The 20,344-nt window shown below is 45.4% G+C and overlaps 1 protein-coding gene across 2 annotated transcripts in view; it reads left to right on the forward strand.

Annotated features, from left to right (window-relative positions):
* Positions 1-20,344, forward strand: part of KCNAB1 (potassium voltage-gated channel subfamily A regulatory beta subunit 1) — a 193,321-nt gene that overhangs the window by 129,639 nt on the left and 43,338 nt on the right. For both annotated transcript variants that reach the window (XM_081862702.1, XM_081862703.1), the window contains exons 3-5: positions 10,984-11,021; positions 19,230-19,309; positions 20,164-20,208. In XM_081862702.1, the coding sequence (XP_081718828.1) occupies positions 10,984-11,021; positions 19,230-19,309; positions 20,164-20,208 (163 nt within the window). The remainder of the gene's footprint in view (positions 1-10,983; positions 11,022-19,229; positions 19,310-20,163; positions 20,209-20,344) is intronic.

Below are 20,344 nucleotides of genomic sequence, written 5' to 3' on the forward strand. Positions count from 1 at the left end.
ATTGGAATTAACAGAGTGAATCATACTAGCAATGTGAATCTGCCTTTCTCCAGTGCTAGAGTAAATAGCAGGAATTACTTAGAGAGACTGTACCCATCAGGAACATGCAGGTGCAGAATACTTCCAACATTCATGTTTATCTCCAAATGCTTTGGTATTTTGGTAACTTGCTTCCCCCTTCTCCTATCTTCAGTAGGACCATACATTCTGCTATTCATACATTCTTATCTTAAATCCACAAAGTGCGCCCATAGAATCATAGAATCATAGAATCATAGAGTTGGAAGAGACCACAAGGGCCATCGAGTCCAACCCCCTGCCAAGCAGGAAACACCATCAGAGCACTCTTGTCAAGCCTCTGCTTAAAGACCTCCAAAGAAGGAGACTCCACCACACTCCTTGGCAGCAAATTCCACTGTCGAACAGCTCTTACTGTCAGGAAGTTCTTCCTAATGTTTAGGTGGAATCTTTTTTCTTGTAGTTTGGAACCATTGCTCCGTGTCCGCTTCTCTGGAGCAGCAGAAAACAACCTTTCTCCCTCCTCTATGTGACATCCTTTTATATATTTGAACATGGCTATCATATCACCCCTTAACCTCCTCTTCTCATTATTACTTTTCCCTTGTTCTTCCTTTGTGCCTCTGCACCCAAACAGTAAGTCACCCTAAACCTTTTGAAATGTGCAGCGATATTTAACAAGGTCAGTCGGAAGGTTTCTTCATAAAGTTAGCAATACCATTTTAATTCACCCATTTAACAGTGAAAACCATTAAGGCTTTGAAATGTGATTTTCTTTCCTGGATTGTTATTTAGCCAGGCAGGTTAGTTGGTTTTGTGAGTTGACACCACTAATATTTCCTTTTCCATTTTTATCTTCTTTGGGTCTTTGTTTTTGCCAAGGTTTTCTGAGATGCTTGGTGAGTCAGCAAGGAATTTTATGGTCGCCTCTTTTCATATGCCATGGTAGACTATGGTTCATGTCTTACTGGCAATGAACAGATCACTCCTACTTTGTTCCTCATCTTGTGAATGCAGGAGCTGCAAGCCAAGTAACTTGGGTTGTCAAGAGGTGTGAGCAAGAATTATGCTTTGTTTTCCTGGAAACAAACCGTGATCTGGAGTCAAGGTTTGTTGTTGGCTTCCTAGGCTGGGGCTACCCGGGTGCACCAGGGGAACCAATCCTGTGCTCCTCCTGATGTATGTTAACAGAGAAATCTGAGGGCTCCCTTGGACGAAAAAACAAGGACACCAGCCAGGAATACTAGAGCAAAACAGCAGCCAGTAGGCTTGGTCTTTATTGAAGACTGTCACAACAGGACTCCCACCTGCCACAAGGTGAAACAAGATGGAAGCCCCAAACAAAAGAGAACCCAAACTTTTATTAGCTGCTAATCCCCATGTTACATCCCCCCCCAAACTACATCACTAATACATCATGGTTACATCATGAAAGGGGTGGTCTGGTGCAAGCACCGTAGTCTGAGCATTCTGGATGCTGCCCTATGGTTCTCCTTGCCCTCCACCAAACACCCATCAAGTGTAACAAAAGAGATATTTACATTTCCCTGTTTCCCAGCCAAGTTAATCACAACCTTTTGTCTTCATCTGGGTTTGTTATTTCTTGAATGGCTACCTGTCTGGCACTCAGGTATCAGGATGCCAGGAATTATCACTCAGGCAGAGGGGCTGCTGAGTAGCTGAGCTCACATGTCTATATGAATTTCTGAAGTTTTCCCAGTGAGCCAGTATTCACATTTATCTGTGAATTGTTACATTTGGTATCTTGCAGCAAAGGCCCTTTGAATAGATAGGAAGAAACTGTGATGAAGTGTTTTGTGGGGACAAATTGCAAAAGTCACAAAAGTGATTGTGCTGATTTTGGTAGTGGGCTGCATGTGCATGATATCTGCTGGAGGGGCAACTCCCCCCTCCAACCTATACATAAATTCCTGCAACATGCACACAACCTCTCTTGGTGCCCTGCCCATTCAGGTAAGCAGCAGCCGTCATAGGTAGGTAATGGCACTGTGCTTTTCTGCCAGCCTCCTAATCCCAAACTACTGATTTTTGAAAAGACTGAAGAAGAGTTTGGATTTGATATCCCGCCTTTCACTCCCCTTCAGGAGTCTCAAAGCGGCTAACATTCTCCTTTCCCTTCCTCCCCCACAACAAACACTCTGTGAGGTGAGTGGGGCTGAGAGACTTCAGAGAAGTGTGACTGGCCCAAGGTCACCCAGCAGCTGCATGTGGAGGAGCGGAGACTCGAACCCGGTTCCCCAGATTACGAGACTACCGCTCTTAACCACTACACCACACTGGCTCTCTGACTGGGGAGGTCATGATCACTCCCCACTGACTGTGGAGGTCATGATCACTGCCAGCCCTACCATTAGGTAAAGTTGAAGCCATTGCCCCAGGTAGCAGATGTTGGAGGTTGTGCTGTCAGCCCCATGGCTGCTGCTCCTGAGCCCTCCAACCATTCCCCTCTTTTGGAGGAGAGAGCTGTGCAAGCCACATGACCTGGTCTGGCTCTGGTGAAAAATACTCTCCCATTGCCAGTGTTGAAGTAAGATGGAGCTGCCCATCAGGTCAGCATTTGTGCTGAAATGAGAGAGGGCACCATCTTGTCCTTTGCTTCAGGCGGCAAAAAGTCTTCAACCGGCCCTGAGCATTATTTGATCAAAATGGGGGACAGAGTAGGAGTCAGGCGGTGGGGCTCATTTTATTAAGCCTTTCCAACTATCTGATAATGCGCATATTAACACATGTGCATTTCTGAGCGAGACAAGTTTGGGGCCGCTTTGCGGCTGTGATTGAATCAAAGTGACACGGTAACTAGGTGATAAAGAGCATGGGGTGATTTTTAAATTTCCCATTTTTTCACACTACAGCACCCTGTCTTCTGCATCATGATGTGCAAACTCAAGTGATGGTGACAGAAGCAAAGGCTGTTTGAGCTCTTACTCATCTGTGGTATTTTTCAGCTTTAGGTATTTGACGAACAAGAGCAGAGCAAATCTTCTGAATGAAGATCTTTATCTCAATTGGCATCTGTATTGGATTTGAATTGATTTTATACATGAGCTGTTTAAACTGTATATGAATCTTTTAAATTGTTTTAACTGGTTTTTATATATGTTAACTGTTGTGTGGATAGATAGATATAGATGATAGATTAGATAGATAGATAGATAGATAGATAGATAGATAGATAGATAGATAGATGATAGATAGATAGATAGATAGATAGATAGATAGACAGATAGATAGATAGATAGATGATAGATAGATAGATAGATGATAGATAGATAGATAGATAGATAGATAGATAGATAGATAGATATAGATGATAGATAGATGATAGATAGATAGATGATAGATATAGATAGATGATAGATAGATAGATAGATAGATAGATAGATAGATAGAAGATAGATAGATAGATAGATAGATAGATAGATAGATAGATAGATGATAGATAGATAGATAGATAGATAGATAGATTGATCGATAGATAGATGATAGATAGATACTGTATTTTTCGCTCCATAAGACGTACCTAGTTTTTAGAGGGAGAATGCAAGAAAAAAAATATTCTGCACAGAGCATGTAAGCAGCTCTTGCTTTTCTTGCTTTAAACTCTTCTTTTTTAAAAAATTAATAATATTTATTGAGATTTTCAAAATATTACAAAATGAAATAAAAGCAAAGAAAAATACAAAAATAATTGACAAGTTAAAAAAAGATGAAAGACAAACCCCTCCCACCATATAGATAAGAAAAAAGAAAAAATTCAACAATACAACACAAACAATTAAAACAATTAAAAAACAATTACAAAAAGGAAAAAAAGAAAACAGATTCATTATTTCCAAATCCTCAACTGTCATCACCTTCTTTCTTAGACCTCCTCCTCCTCCCTTTCTTTGTATCCTAGTTATTAATTATCCCAGCAAATCCTTTCCATATTATAAAAAATTCTGTCATTGCATTACCCTAAACAATCTTAATCTTACCTTTCTATAATAAGATAAATCTTAAATCTTAAAACTTAAATCTTGTCCATACCAGCTTATAACATTCTTTCATAATTCTTTGAACATTTTTACTAAAACCAAGTAATTCCATTCCAGCATTTTTTCTAATGCTCATCAATTATTATAAAACACTTCTAATAAAAAGAGAGAAAAAGAGCAAAAAAGAAAAATACAAATAAGTCTGATCTTCCGGGTTTTGTCAGTCCTCATAATCACATCAATCTAGCTCATTAACCTGGCAACCTAATATCTGAAGTCCTCAAATCTCTTCCTTGCCCCTTCCGCGACTCTTCTTCATGTTTGTAGCTATATTTTCCCTTGTCTCCTGCTCGTAATAACTCCAGCTTAACAGTATTTTCAGCCCATCTCGACATATCAGCCCCTTTTCCATATTCAACCTTAAATTCCATGTGGTATTTAAAAGCATATTTCAGAAACCCTCCAAGGTTAAGCTCCCACACAGTCCCAAACATCTCACGGCTCATTGCCATATTTGAAGAGTCCAGACATCCCAACATTGGGGGATCCATCCAGCCCCCCATTTCCAGACCTAACCAAACATTTTCTTTCCAAATCTGGCTTTTCCCAGGATCATTTGTCAGATCCAAGAACTCATATTCCTGTTGGGCCTGATCTGTCAAAACACACTCTTGGTGTAATTCCTGAGTGGGCTCCACATGTGTTCCCACTGCCTGTTCAAAGTTTCCCACTGCTTGTTCCAAATTTCTGACCGAAGTCTTCATCCAGTTCACTTTTTCATGTAATTGTTCCAGTAGGGCATTTGTTTTGTAAAGGGCACACAACAAGGTTTCCGAATACATTGTTCTGCAAGGTCAAATGCCTGTTCCCACGATTGTAATCTATAACAGCTCCAGCTCCCTGGAGTTAGTTACAGTTTCACAGTCTCCCTCTAGGGGGGAAACTTCTATTTGTTCTCGCAACAAAATTTCCCCTTTTAAGATACTTTGTCAAAATTTGTTCCTTTCAAATGTGAAGAGGGACGATGGAGTCACTATGTTTTTCTTCTTTTCACTATCTGTCAAAACCACTTGTTTCTGGTCAATGAACTTCAAACGTCGGTCCTGACACTCCTGCTCCAGTATCTTGACGGAGGAAAATTACTTTGCTTAAACTCACTTTGAACAATCTAGAAATAGTCCTCCCCCTTCATCTGTCAAAAAGGGGAGTTGCACAATTATAAATGATGGAATCCAGTCCTATAAAGACGATTCTTAGCTCTAGTTTGGATTGTCTTTGCTTTGTTCTGTTTACAAAGGAACAGAAGGCTGACTTCCTGTTTAGACCTTCCCGCTCCGTACCAAATAGAAAAAAAATATTTTAAAATCCAATTCTTTTCTGCTGGTTAATCCTTATTTAATGTCCAATTGTTCAAGATTCTAAGTACTCACGGGTGCTTATTTTAGAGTCCAAATTGTCCCAGGAAAAAGGCAGCGCTCCTCCGGCAACAGCTATGCGGCTTCGCTCCACGGAAATAGCAGTTGACTCACAGCACAGCGCCACTTCCCCCTCTTCACTTCGGAGCCCGTTCGTGGGTTCCTTCGTGAGTTGGGGGGAGGCGCTAAAGGTGCCCGCCGAGTCCCATGGTCACAGGCTTCTTCCGCCTGTGATTTCTGAAAGGGTCCCTGCTTCGCCGTAGCAGAGAAGACCCATTTCCCGCGGAGCTTCCCCTCCAGTTCAGAGGGAGACCGCCATTGCTGGTGGCGCCACCCCGGAAGTCTCTCTTGCTTTAAACTCTTCTGTCCCTCCTCCTGCTTCGCTGAGAAGCCAGCAGAGCAAGCTGCACAGCTCTCGCTGAAGCCAGCAGAGCAAGAGTGATAGCTGCGCAGCGCCTCTTGTTCTGCTGGCTTCCCAGCAATGCAGGATGAGGGACGAAAGGGAGCCCTTACAAGGGAGCGTTGAGCAGAGCCTGGCAGCGGCTCTTGCTGGCTTCTCCGGGAGGTGTGGGAAGGGACAGAGGGCAGCCCGTCAGTCCCTTCTCCCTCCTTTGGGGAAAAACCCCCAAAAGCCACACACACGCTCCGCACGGCTCTTTAAAGGGAACGCTGAGCAGAGCCTCCTGCCTGCATGCGCTCCATAAGACGCACACACATTTCCCCTTACTTTTTAGGAGGGAAAAAGTGTGTCTTATGGAGTGAAAAATATGGTAGATAGATAGATCACACAGCGAGAGAATTACTAGCATATTGCATACCTGTAAAGGAAAGAATACCCCTTAACAAATGACTAGGGCACTGGTTGGCAAGCTTGAACAACAGAACGCACAACTTTGTCCCAAGTGTCAAAATCACAAAAAAAAATGCTTGCTCCAGGTGAGAGATTTTTGTGTGTGATAGGACTTTTTAAAGTGCAAAAAAGATTTAAAATAATAAAGAGAAGTAAGAAAAATACTAAGGAGAAAAATAGTGTTCTTCTGCATTGCAGACCTGTTCATTTTAAAACTCATTCTCACACTCACTTTTCACTACCAGGGAGGTTGCTGAGTTAATCCATTACTGGAAAACAAACACAGAACCTTTAAAGCTTAACAGAATGATTGTGCCATTAGCTGTTGCGAACTTTGCGTGATCTTGCACAGCTCTCAATCATTCTCATGGGGCCTAGACGAGAGAACTTCTCAGTGGATGATGACCTTAATGTTTGATGAGAGGTTTCAGAAATCTCAAAACTCATCTTGACACCATGAAGCATGAGTTACATCTAGTATTAAGGTTAACTATGTATTCCCCTTCACACATGATTGCAATATTGCGGACGAGAGAAGAGGGCTGTGTCTGCTGATCCTGCCCCTACTGCCACATCTATGCTGACCTCCCCTCACCCCATTTACTATTTGGGGGACACAAGGGAACCCTGCTCTGTGCATGTAGGCTTCCCCCCAAATGTAGATCCCTGACTGCACAAGTCTGCTCATCACATACGTCAATTTCAGTTGTTCTCCATTTCTCATTTTTCCCAATCATAAGTTCAGTTTGCCACCTTTCCACATCTGTTTGCAAACTTTTGTGGGGAGGACATCCTCATTAACATTAATCTACATTCCAGAACACATTTTTCTTAAGACACAGTATTTTTGTATACAATTTTGCCCAAAATATCCCCCCCCCAGCATTTCTCCCTATTACAATGCAGTGCTGTTATTTCCACCAATTCTTAGGCACACGTTATTCTAACATATACACTTTTGTATGTTGGGTGGTTTTATGAGTTGGAGAATTGCATCACAAAATTCAGAGAAATGTGAATTTCTGAAAATAGCTGTCTTTCAAAGAATTCTAGAGTTGGAAGGGACCCTGAGGATCATCTCGTCTAAACCCTTGCAATGCAGGAAGGTGCAGCTGTCCCATGAGCCAGTGGCTTTGAACCAGTGTGCCGTGACACCCTGGGGTGCCTTGAATGATATTCAGGGGGGCCGCAGGCAACACTGGCCTCTGTCCCTCTTTCCTTCCCTCCCTCCCTCTGATGCCCTCTCGCATCTCTGCCTCCCAAAGGCTTGCACAGCTGTTTATTGCACCAGCCATGGCTATAAGCTCCACAGTGACCTCTCTTTGTGGTGGGGAGGGGAGGAAAGCCAGTGTGGTGTGGTGATTAAGAGCGATAGACTCATAATCTGGTGAACCGGGTTTGCGTCTCCGCTCCTCCACATGCAGCTGCTGGGTGACCTTGGGCTAGTCACACTTCTCTGAAGTCTCTCAGCCCCACTCACCTCACAGAGTGTTTGTTGTGGGGGAGGAAGGGAAAGGAGAATGTTAGCCGCTTTGAGACTCCTTCGGGTAGTGATAAAGCGGGATATCAAATCCAAACTCTTCTTCTTCTTCAGAGACCAGGGGTGGCAGCAGCAGCTGCCCAGAGGACTCCCAAGGAGAGGGGAAAGGAGGAGCAGCTGAGGGAACACTCCACAAGGGTTTGAAAAGGGTGAGAGGTTACCAGCTCTGCAGGCAAGGGGTGGCATAACTGGGCTCCTGAGCCCCACAGGGGTGCCACAGTAAGAATGCAGTTGGTCAAGGGAGCTGTGGACTCAAAAAAGGTTGAAAACCTCTGCCATAAGGGGATCGAACCTGCAACCTTCATGTTACCAATGCCATGCTCTAACCAACTGAGTTTCAATTCACATAATGGTTTAGGAAGTGCACATTGGGTAGAATCATAGAATCATAGAATCATAGAATCATAGAGTTGGAAGAGACCACAAGGGCCATCGAGTCCAACCCCCTGCCAAGCAGGAAACACCATCAGAGCACTCCTGACATATGGTTGTCAAGCCTCTGCTTAAAGACCTCCAAAGAAGGAGACTCCACCACACTCCTGGGCAGCAAATTCCACTGTCGAACAGCTCTTACTGTCAGGAAGTTCTTCCTAATGTTTAGGTGGAATCTTCTTTCTTGTAGTTTGGAACCATTGCTCCGTGTCCGCTTCTCTGGAGCAGCAGAAAACAATCTTTCTCCCTCCTCTATGTGACATCCTTTTATATATTTGAACATGGCTATCATATCACCCCTTAACCTCCTCTTCTCCAGGCTAAACATGCCCAGCTCCCTTAGCCGTTCTTCATAAGGCATCGTTTCCAGGCCTTTGACCATTTTGGTTGCCCTCCTCTGGACACGTTCCAGTTTGTCAATGTCCTTCTTGAACTGTGGTGCCCAGAACTGGACACAGTACTCCAGGTGAGGTCTGACCAGAGCAGAATACAGTGGCACTATTACTTCCCTTGATCTAGATGCTATACTCCTATTGATGCAGCCCAGAATTGCATTGGCTTTTTTAGCTGCCGCGTCACACTGTTGGCTCATGTCAAGTTTGTGGTCAACCAAGACTCCTAGATCCTTTTCACATGTACTGCTCTCAAGCCAGGTGTCACCCATCTTGTATTTGTGCCTCTCCTTGTTTTGCCCAAGTGCAATACTTTACATTTCTCCCTATTAAAATTCATCTTGTTTGTTTTGGCCCAGTTCTCTAATCTGTCAAGGTCGTTTTGAAGTGTGATCCTGTAGGGTAGGTTCTCACTGAAAGGCAAGCCGCACCAAGTTTATCCACCATTGCTGTACTCCCCACCATAGACTTCACCACAGTACAGTATGTGGCTGGCGGGGGGGGGGGGAACCGCCAACCTTTCCCTTTTTGCAGGAAATTCCCTTATTTCAGCGCCGTTTCCTGCTGCTTCCTGCTGCTATCCCAGAGTGTTAGATATCCTGTAGACCAGCGGTTCTCAATCTGTGGGTCCCCAGATGTCATTGGACTAGAACTCCCATCATTCCTGAGCTCTGGCCTTGCTAGCTAGCGGTGATGGGAATTGTAGTTCAACAACATCTGGGGACCCACAGGTTGAGAAAGGCTGCCGTAGACTGTCTCTGGGACAGGTGAGGCTGCTGATCCCTTATTTTCAAATCCAAAAGTTGACAGCTATGGGGGGGGGCAGGAAAGACACAACAGGCAGCAATTGGCTTCCTGCTGCCCCTGCCAGAGAATGAGGCTCTCATGAAGAACTTCAATCTTTCTCTATTGCTTAAGCCTGAGCGTGGGGCTTTGTCGGGTGAGTGTGTATGGGCCTGCCCTTCTCCCTTGCCTGTTTATCAACGTATATATTTTTTCTCCACAGTGCCTGAATAGGTTTAATGTTGCCTACAATGCAATGATATGCATAATCCAAGCTCTAGTTGGGTTTTTCAAATCCCAGGGTATTATCTCTCTACAGCTGGTGGCAATGAGCGCTGGCAGGAACTATGCATCATCCCTCTACTAGCTGAGTTATCGGATACAAGATCATACTCTCCCCCCCCACCTACCAGAGTAAAATTAATCTGTAATGGCTGATTGCAGATCTAGCAGCACATACAGAAGCCAGCTGTGCAACTGCTGCAAGTATGTTCTTGAAGTTTTCATTCACATAAACTGACCAATAGGGCTCCGTGACTCAATCCTTAAAAGGTAAAGGGACCCCTGACCATTAGGTCCAGTCGTGACCGACTCCGGTGTTGCGACGCTCATCTCGCTTTATTGGCCGAGGGAGCCGGCGTACAGCTTCCAGGTCATGTGGCCAGCATGACTAAACAGCTTCTGGCGAACCAGACCAGCACATGGAAACGCCATTTACCTTCCTGCCAGAGTGGTACCTATTTATCTATTTGCACTTTGACGTGCTTTCGAACTGCTGGGTGGGCAGGAGCTGGGACTGAGCAACGGGAGCTCACCCCGTCGCGGGGATTCGAACCGCCGACCTTCTGATCGGCAAGTCCTAGGCTCTGTGGTTTAACCTTCTTCTGACCTTTTAGACTACAACATCCATGACCTCAATGTGCTGTTGGGAGCTGACTGGGTGCTGGCTGGGACTGAAGGATGTTGTACTCCAAAACATTCAGAGGTTGCTATGAAGGGGAAGGCTTGCTTCTGCCCTCTCTCACCTGTGAGTCAACCCCATTGAACTCAGTGGGGTTTGCTCCTAACAAGGCATGTAGAGGACTGTGCTGCAAACTGAATTAAGTGAGCTTGACTTGCGCCTATTCAGAAATTCTGCGCAGAGCAATTAATGTGGGAACTGCCATGTGGAGCGGATGTCTGATCAAATCTAGCTTCTAGCTGCACCATGGGCTCTTTTTCATACTGACTTACCCATAATTGCTAACAGGAGCGGTGCATTCACTGACTGTAATCTCTTCCTATCAAAACATTTCATCCATGTCCTATTCAGAAAGGAGAAATCCCTACCTAGCTATGACAAGGCTGTTTAAGTAACGGAAGCCCGGCCACTGTCGCTTGTCAGGCAATTAAATTGAAAGCATTCAACATCCTTGGAGGACATTCTCATTAGGAAAGAGCTCATCAAACAAATCAGCTTGGGGAGATTCTCTGAGGGAAAGTTTCCTAATTATTATGTGTTTCATATATTAAAGGAAAGCCCTAAAGAGTAACAAATCACTGTGTTTCTTCCTAGGGACGTGGGTCACGTTTGGAGGTCAAATTTCAGACGAGGTAAGCAAAGTTTCATTTAACTACAACTTGAAAAAAATGAGATTTGGCTGCGTCTTATTTCTTATATGTCTTTTTAATTAAAAGGCAAAGCACAGATGACAGAATGTACAGAGTCCATTCCGGCAACAGGAATGATCATACATAAAAGAAAAGGGATTTGTGCTTTTCTTGCACTTCAGAACATGTTTTCAGAACCTGGAATTTAATGGACAGCACCTCTGGCATTAAATGGCTCTGCGATCCAATTAAAATACCTTTTTAAACATGTTCCTGAAAATAAAAGACACCTGTGGACCACTGACAGGGATATGAAGAATACATTTTGAGATCAGGGCAGTGAGGAGCGTGAGTTGTGAGCTTAGCAGACCTGATTCACAATTCAGCTCCAACGTGGGCTCAGTCGATAACCTCAGGCACCAGCTACAAATTACTATGAACACAAGACCTCTCCTACTGGCAACATATCCCCAGTAGTGTTTGGTTACACAGATAACATGGTATTATCTTCGTTGTTTCTTAGGCACTCCTCTCCACGCCTTTCTATGTTCTCTATGTTATGCTAAAATAGTGGTTAAGAGGCTACAATCCTAAATTATTATTTTTCCTGGGAGTGAGTCCCATTGAATTCAATGGAACATTTCTCAGCAGGATTGCACTGCCCATTTCTTACATTCGCATTGTAAGGGTGGCTTGCCAAAACTGGCCTCTTTTTCTCTCTGTGACATCAGCCCATGATGGTGAGCAACAGGGTCCAAGTTGTTGACATTTGATAGCTACTCCAAGCTGGTAAATATGTGGATTTCAGGTTTTAAAACTTGTCTTTCTTGCTTGAACATGAGCTGAAGGGAGGTTATAAGGGAGAAGACCTATGAGGGGACTTTTCTGGGCTCGGGGTGGGAGAGGCTGCTAAGCAAATCTTTCGGCGGGTGGCAACGTGCTAGAGGACAGGGCCGAGTGTGCTACACAGCCTACCCTGCCCCTCCTAACCTGGCTTGCTGCTTCAGATGTGTGACAAGTGAGAGTAACTGCCAGTCTAGTTGGCTGCTGTCCACCAAGAAAGGGGACCATCTGTCCTTCACATACTGTAATCCCTTACGCTGGCCCTGCTTCTACAATATTTCAAAATGGTATACTAGACACATGAAAGGCGCTTGCCCCCATCAATATTCCAGCTGTGTATCACTAAAGCAAGCATTGGGAATATGTGGCCTTCCAGATGTTTCTCCCATCATTCCTGACCGCTGGCCTTGCTGGCAGTGGTGGCGGACATCAGGCAGGGTACAGAAAGAGCAAAGTACAGTGGTACCTTGGATTAAGAACTTAATTAATTCCAGAGGTCCATTCTTAACCTGAAACTGTTCTTAACCTGAGGTACCACTTTAGCTAATGGGGCCTTCCGCTGCGGCTGCACAGTTTCTGTTCTCATCCTGAGGTAAAGTTCTTAACCTGAGGTACTACTTCTGGGTTAGCGGAGTCTGTAACCTGAAGCGTCTGTAACCTGAAGCGTCTGTAATCCAAGGTACCACTATATATTTCTAGTTGGGTGACTTCTTAAATCTCTGAAAGAAAAATAACAGTGTGTATTAATGAGTCCAACAATTGGGGGCAAGTAGGGGTAAGTTCCTTCTTTGGGGAGCACTCCCCCCCCAAAAAAAATGCTGGGTGGGTTTTCTGGGGATTTAATTGCAACATGGCAAATATTAAGGAAGGGCCAAGGTCTGTGCTCTCCCAAATATTCTGGATTTTACTCCCTGGTTCAACTCCTGTTGAGAGACATAGTGCTTCCCAAAGACTTTAGAAGTGCCTTGGAGATTTGGGTGGTGGGTTCTGTGTTTTGAGGGTCACTTAGATGAGTGATTAAAATAAAGCAACACACAACTGCCTCTCCTGACTGCTCTACTCAATAATCAGCGCAGCTTCAGAACTCACATGTATTGGACTGAAAAGCAACCAAAACAAAGAATTTAGAATAGGGGAATTTGTCGTTTATTTTTTGCTCTAAGCACAATTCCTGCCGTTGTTGTTGTTTTAAGACTGCAATCTTAACAGTGGGGAGTAGGCCCCACTGAACATACTATGATCTCTGAGTACACATGTATAGAATGTATAGGCTCTATTTCTTTTAAAATCAGAGCATTGGCGCTTCAACACTGTGCAACTTACAAGAGCACTTTGAAGACCCCTGCAAAATTCTGGCAGATGTTCTCCGTAGTGGGAATATTCCAGTCCATTGGAGCGTTCACTCCACTATTCAGTGTCTCCTTTGGGACACATGTAGATTAGAGCCCTATGTTGTTTTCCAGAATAAGCCTGCTCGGCTGCAAAAATGAAGAGTGGCAGAGCACTGCGTAGCAATGGAGAAAAGAAACTGTGCCTGCAAGTGTTGGTGAAATAAATTGTGCCGCTGAGAAGCCCTCGCAATGATTTCTAATAATGGTGACAAGAAGTGGGGAATGTGTAGTTAAATGGATCTGTAGCAACAGCGTTGGAGATATATAGCTGCCATTATTATTATTATTATTATTATTATTATTATTGCTAAATTTTAATTTACACCTTTACAAAAATTATTGAATTGATTCCATCCTATGAGCTAATTTACTGAACTAAGTCCATGCTATTTTATAAACTGTTTCCTGGTTTTACAGGACACTTGGGATGAGCTTCCATTGTTCTGCTTAACCTTTTAATTTATACCTGTTATGAATTGCCCCAGTCTCAGCTGAGCGGTATGTGGGACTTCAGGAGCTCACCCAGGGTTTGTGTTTCTTTTGGAAAATTAGGTACAATTGAGGCTATAGTGTCTTTATGACCAGTGGCGTAGCGTGGGTTGTCAGCACCCGGGGCAAGGCAAGTGATTTGTGCCCCCTAACCCGTGGATTTGCGCCCCCTAACCCTAACCCCCAGATGTTGCGCCCCCCCTGCACCCCCCACGCTACGCCACTGCGGAGTCGTCCGCCATCCTGAGCCAGCGGACCGACCGATCGCTCGCCCGCCCGGAGCCGCTGCGGCCGGAGAGCTGCGCCCGATCGCTCTGCGCCCTCTGCCCGCCGCTGGCTCTAGGCCAAACCCCGGGCCCGACTCGGGAAGCAAATACCGCGCATGAGAGGAAAAGATGCGCAAACCCCCGGCGCAGGCGCCCCGCTTGTTGACACGGGAGGGGAGGGGGGGAGAGGAAACGCTGCTGGTGCCGCTGCTCCTCGGCAGCGGCTCCTCCTCTTAGCCCGCCCTGCTTACATTTGCGCCAATCCCCACCCACTAAAGCCTTCGCGCCTCCCAATGGGAAGCCTTGCCGGGCGGCGGCCTCTGCTGCCTGAGAGTTCTAAAGCCACGCCCACTTTCCCAGAGACTGGCTGTTCTGAGGGATCCAGGGCAGGGCCGGCGTGCGTGCGCGCTTCTTGCTGCCCGGGCGCTTGCTCTAATCCCGCCTTCCCTGGGAGGGAGGGACGGCGGTGGCCGCGAGCGTCTGGGGTGGGGCGCGCGCTGGCTCTCCCTGGCGGCCCCCGCGCCTGGCGTTCTATCAGCGCGCCCGCCCGCCTCCTCTCTCTTTCCCCACCCATCCTCCACGTGCTGCGCTCTAACCCGGAGTTAGAAGGGAATTAGAACACGCCCCCCCGTGTGGGGTGGTTTTTTTTTTTTGCTGCTTCTTCTTTTTTTAGGGCTTTAAAGTTATGCTTAATATCTGCAACACATTGAGTGCTCGTCCAGAAAAGTTGAGACTCACCCTCCAGTGCTATGCTCATGAGGCGCTTTCCTTCTCGTTGCTTAGGACTTCGTAGCAGCGGGGGAACCGCCAAAAAAGCCCCTTCGGGCGCGCGGGAGGAGCGAGCCGCCCGCTTTCCCGCCCTCGCCGGCCTCCTGGGGCGCACGCAGCGCTCGCGCCCTCCGCAGCCCGCCCAAACGCGCGCCAATGCCGGGCGGGCGACGCGCCCCCTCCGGGAAGCGCGATGTAGGTGCCGCTCCTGCACCCGACGGCCTTTTCTGCAGGGCTTCTAGCTGCAAGCGAGTGTGCGCGCAGAAGGCGGCGCCTGGGCTGGGGAGCGCGCAGCCTCGTCCTTTCCATCGCAGCCAGCACTGTGAGAGAGAGAGTGAGCCACCAGGACCAGGTAGGGGCAGAGAGCTCCGAGTGCGCCCCCAAAAATGTTGCGCCCGGTGCGGCTGGCACCCCTTGCACCCCCCACGCTACGCCACTGTTTATGACATATGGTTTATTTACATATACACACAACCTAGAGCCTTCAACAGAGGGGCTAGCAGCAGCAACAGCAGCACCCCAAAACACACCAGCTTATTCCATAGTAGGAGCATCAGCATCCCTTCTTTGCAACCTCTCTTGCTCTGCAGGGAACATCCCAGCTTAACCTCTCTGCTTCCTGGTTCCATCATTCCTGGCTCACACTCCATAGCTTCTAGGGATAGGCTTTCCTTTTCTAACACAGGGAGATGCCTCACATTTGCATTCTCACATCCTTTGATCCTGTGTTGTGTGAACACCTAATATTTTGATGCTCTGAACCCCCTAATTGAGAGGCTGTTTCCCCTGATGCAGTTCTTTGGTTATGCCAACACAGTAATGGACTAAAATGAAGGCTTCACCAAGGGCATTATGGTAGCACATTCCCTTAAGAGGAGATTACTTTCCTTCAGAGTCCTTAAACAAGGCACCTGTATTGACGTTTGGCAACATGCAATTTTATTTAATGTGACCAATCAATGCACTAAAGGCCTGTCACCCCCCCAATTTTAAGCCTTAACTAGAGGTGTAAAAAAAAAAAAAAAGACATTTAAGAATGAGTTTTCCCTGTCATCTCCTATAGTTAAGCTATCTTCTTCTGATCAATATTTTAAATTATTTCAAAGAAGCAATAGTGACACGGAAGTGCGATTTGAAGAACATTTAAATGCAGGAGAATGTCAAGGAAAAAAACCCTGCTACATGGAGATATTTCTTTTCCTTCCACAAATTGTCCAAGGCTTGTTTTATTTGCTGCATATAAGAGAGGTTATATGCAGTGGGGAAAGACAATGACTGATTACGGGACTAATCCAGTAAGTGGAACACTGTGACAGGAGGAAATGCTGCAGGGAGTGAAATAAAGTGCCAAAATCTTAGGCAGCCACAAATGACTTTTACAAGCACTTTGTCACCTGCAGGCTGTTATGTCTAAGTTTTAAGAGTGAAGCCAGCCTTCACCAACCTGATAGACTTCAAACGTTTTGAACTACAACTCCCATCAGCCCCAGCCAGTTGGCTGAGGCTAATGGGAGTTGTAGTCCAAGACACTTAGAAGCCACCAAGTTAATGAAGGCCGTGTTTGGCAATAGAAATAACGAGCGCTTTCTCTGTAACTTTGCCTTCTGGGAGATCAGCTGCAGACATAACTGAAGCGATTGTGATTCAGCTGAAAACATCCCTAAGAGACACTTAGCCCAAGAATAGTCTTGGCACCTGAAGCAGAAAATCAACATGGTGTTGTCATGATGATAAAGAAAGAATAATAAATACAAAACAGACCATTGTCCGTTGTCTGCTCCTCTAATGATCTCTCTGAGGTGGACTAACTCACCCTGCTTACTGGTACAGCCAGCTCTGCAAATGGACCTGGGATTCCTCATTCCAGTTGCAGCCCAGTTAGCCAAACGTTGTGAAATAAAAGAATGCATTGACAGCCCTTGAGGAGCCCTGCATTACTTTCCTTGAAATAAACCCTGATTTCCCCCACTCTGGATTTTCTGGGTCATGCCATGGTGACATCAGGCATTGCATGGGGGTTGGACTAAAGGACCCATCCAACTCTACAATTCTATGGCTCTATGATAACTGACAGGTGGTTGGTCCCAACCAGCCATCAAGGGAGGAAATAAGAATCAGTCCTGCTGGCTGGATCCAGTCCCCAAACCCTGATCACAACATCACTCAGTCTGAGCAACAGTGAATAGGGTGGGAGAAAGTTTCCATTTTGCCTCTTCGGTTGCCATTGCCACCATACCTGTGGAACTGCCAACAAAGAGGCGAGGGACCAGAGAATGTGTTTGGGACCTGTGGGTGCTGGGTATGGGGGGATTGGAAGATGTTGGAGACAGGTGAGGAGCCAGGACTTCTTTTTTGATCCAAGCGAGCAAGAAAGTTTGGAACTTTGAAAAGGCACATTTCATTTTGGATCTGGCTTTCCAGTATTCCTAAGTTTGATTCTGAGCCCAGCTTGGGAAAGCTTTGCTGCCATGCCTTCGGGCAACAACCACATGGGTTTATCTTGCTTACAGTGAGCAAGAGAGAGGCTGATTTTGGCTTGATAGGTCAGGCTAGTTTTAGGCCCCTATCTGCACCTTACATTTAAAGCAGTAGCATACTCCTTTAAACTGCCATGGCTTCCCCCAAAGAATCCTGGGAGCTGTAGTTTGTTATGGGTGCTGAGAGTGGTTTGGACACCCCTATTCCCCTCAGTGACAAACCTAGACAGCATCTTAAAAAGCAGAGACATCACCCTGCCAACAAAGGTCTGTATAGTTAAAGCTATGGTTTTCCCAGTAGTGATGTGTGGAAGTGAGAGCTGGACCATCAAGAAGGCTGATCGCCGAAGAATTGATGCTTTTGAATTATGGTGCTGGAGGAGACTCTTGAGAGTCCTGTGGACTGCAAGAAGATCAAACCTATCCATTCTTAAGGAAATCAGCCCTGAGTGCTCACTGGAAGGACAGATCCTGAAGCTGAGGCTCCAGTACTTTGGCCACCTCATGAGAAGACTCCCTGAAAAAGACCCTGATGTTGGGAAAGATGGAGGGCACAAGGAGAAGGGGACGACAGAGGACGAGATGGTTGGACAGTGTTCTCGAAGCTACCAGCATGAGTTTGACCAAACTGCGGGAGGCAGTGGAAGACAGGAGTGCCTGGCGTGCTCTGGTCCATGGGGTCACAAAGAGTCAGACATGACTAAACAACTAAACAACAACATTCCCCTCATAGAGCTTCAGTTATCTGAGTAACAACCTCTCCATTTTCCCAGGGAATTTTGAGTATTGTAGCTCTGCTACACTTCCCAGATTTCTTTGGGGGAAGCTATAACTGTTGGATACGATACTGCAGATGGGGTCTGATTGTAAAAATGGGAAGAGATGGCACCAGTCCCTGAGTAAAACTCTTATAAGGGAAGTGCTTCAAAAATACTGGATGTACTATGCATATTCCTTAGAATTGTCTTTCACCTGCAATGGAGAGATTTGTAATCGTTTTAAATGGTCATTTAAGTTTGCCTTTCCTGCCGCTAAAGCAAGATGCAACTATAAAACAAGCAGCCTGGTTTTCATAATTTCCTTCTGACCAACTATTTCATCATCATTATTGCAATGGTCAAGTTTCTTCAATCCCCTGAGCATTGTAGTTCATATAATGGCAACGCTGATTCAGCTGTGCTAGCTGGCATCATCATAGCCGGTCCTAAATAGGCTTGCAAAATAAAACATAACCATTTGTGACGTCTGTAATTACTGCTGTGGCTGCTAATGCTTGGTTTTTCAAATGTGTACTTGACTGCCCAACATGAAACTGTGGAAATAAATATGGATATATACTATTTTTGCTTTGCTGCAAAGGCCAAATTTACTTTGTGTCTTCCAAACACAAAGGAGAGCATGAGACTCTTAATCTCAGGATCGTGTGTCTGAGCCTCACATTGTGTGAAAGATTCCTGAATTCTGTAATCAGCACTGATGCTTCTTACTTTTTTGGGGTGACAATTGCAGCGAAGGCTGGTTCCTTAGGGTGAATGGGGTGCTGCCCCACCCACTTCAGTCTGCTCTCACCAGCCCCCACTTCCCACCTTCTTACTGGGAACCAGTCCAGGGGGTACCATAGTTCTACCTGTCAGCTTCCTGCTCCTTAGTCTCAGTGTGGCCCATGTAGACTTCAGCAGCAAGGAAGAGGGGACGAACCATAACTAGTTGGCTCTGTCTGTCCAAATGAACACCAGCCACTACTGAGTAAATGGGAAATGGCAGTAGAAGCAGCAGCAGTTTTCTTTCCTGCGCTGCAAAACCCCTGGTCCATTCTCTATGGTTTAAAAATTGGGGTTTCCTTTGGGTGAAGTTCCTTGGTCCTTCTCTATGCAAACCCACACTCTATTATGGGTAGTTTCTGCAACACAGCGCAGTAGATGGTGATGCTACCTTTCGTGTTCTCTAGGACTAATGTCATGTCTCCCTTTCCCAAAGATTGCGGAACAGCTAATGACTATCGCGTATGAGAGTGGAGTAAACCTGTTTGACACAGCAGAGGTGTATGCAGCTGGAAAGTAAGTATCTGTGCTTACTTTGTTGCTTCCAGTTAAAGAAACTAACTTGCAGCTCTGCTGCAGCACCTGGGCAGAACAGAAGACTTTAGCAAACATGCATGAGTAACAAGGGGCATTAGGATAAAATGGCCCTATGACTGTCTGGTACTAATTTCTACCGTGTATTGATGTGCTAATTTCTCAGCTGAATATTTCAGTTGTGTTCTGGATTTTTTAAAATAAATAAATTATTCCATCATACATAACATATTGTTATGAGTTGTAGGTGCTAGACACCCTTAAATACCTGCAACCAGTGGGTACTAGAATTTAATTAAGTTCAGGAGTGCTAAAACATAGCTAGACCCTGTGTATTAGACTCATGTGTATTAGGCCAGACCCATGTGTACTGAAGCTGTGTACTAGACACTTCTAAATCATGTGATCAACATGTGTCAAAAGCTAATTAAGCCAAGCTGGTTCCTCCTGTGATGTGTCGAAAACTCCCATCATCCCTGATCACTGGCTATGCTAGTTGAGGCTGATGGGAGTTGAAGTCCAACAATATCCCTGATTTAGAAGTCAACTACCAAGTAGCATCAAGACTAGCTATTGTTGGTGATCCTTCAAGCTCAGAAGTGCCTATACACACAGTGGGGAGCAGATGGATTCTTTCAAAGCAGCATCAATGCTGACTTGCAATGAAATTGTGCAAATAACTCAAGCACTGATATTGTGAATGAATGAACAACTGAATGCAATAAATAGACCTGTAACAGTTAGCATAAAACGATAAACGATTGTGGTACCATACTGTTATGTCCAAAAACATTTCTTCCGAATGGTGCATCTGGGTTTTTTTATTCCTCCCACAGGGCCGAGGTGATTTTGGGAAGCATAATAAAAAAGAAAGGCTGGAGGTAATGTAAAGATTTAAGCATTCAATTCTTGGTATGCAATGGTAGAATTGGGAGTACTAAATCAGGACTCACAGAGCTACTCTGAATCTTGGGCCTTTGCTTTAGAAAGGCTTGGCAAACCTGCCCACAAAACAAG

Source organism: Podarcis erhardii (genome assembly GCF_964252035.2).
Source record: "Podarcis erhardii genome assembly, chromosome: 5".
Taxonomy (NCBI): domain Eukaryota; kingdom Metazoa; phylum Chordata; class Lepidosauria; order Squamata; family Lacertidae; genus Podarcis; species Podarcis erhardii.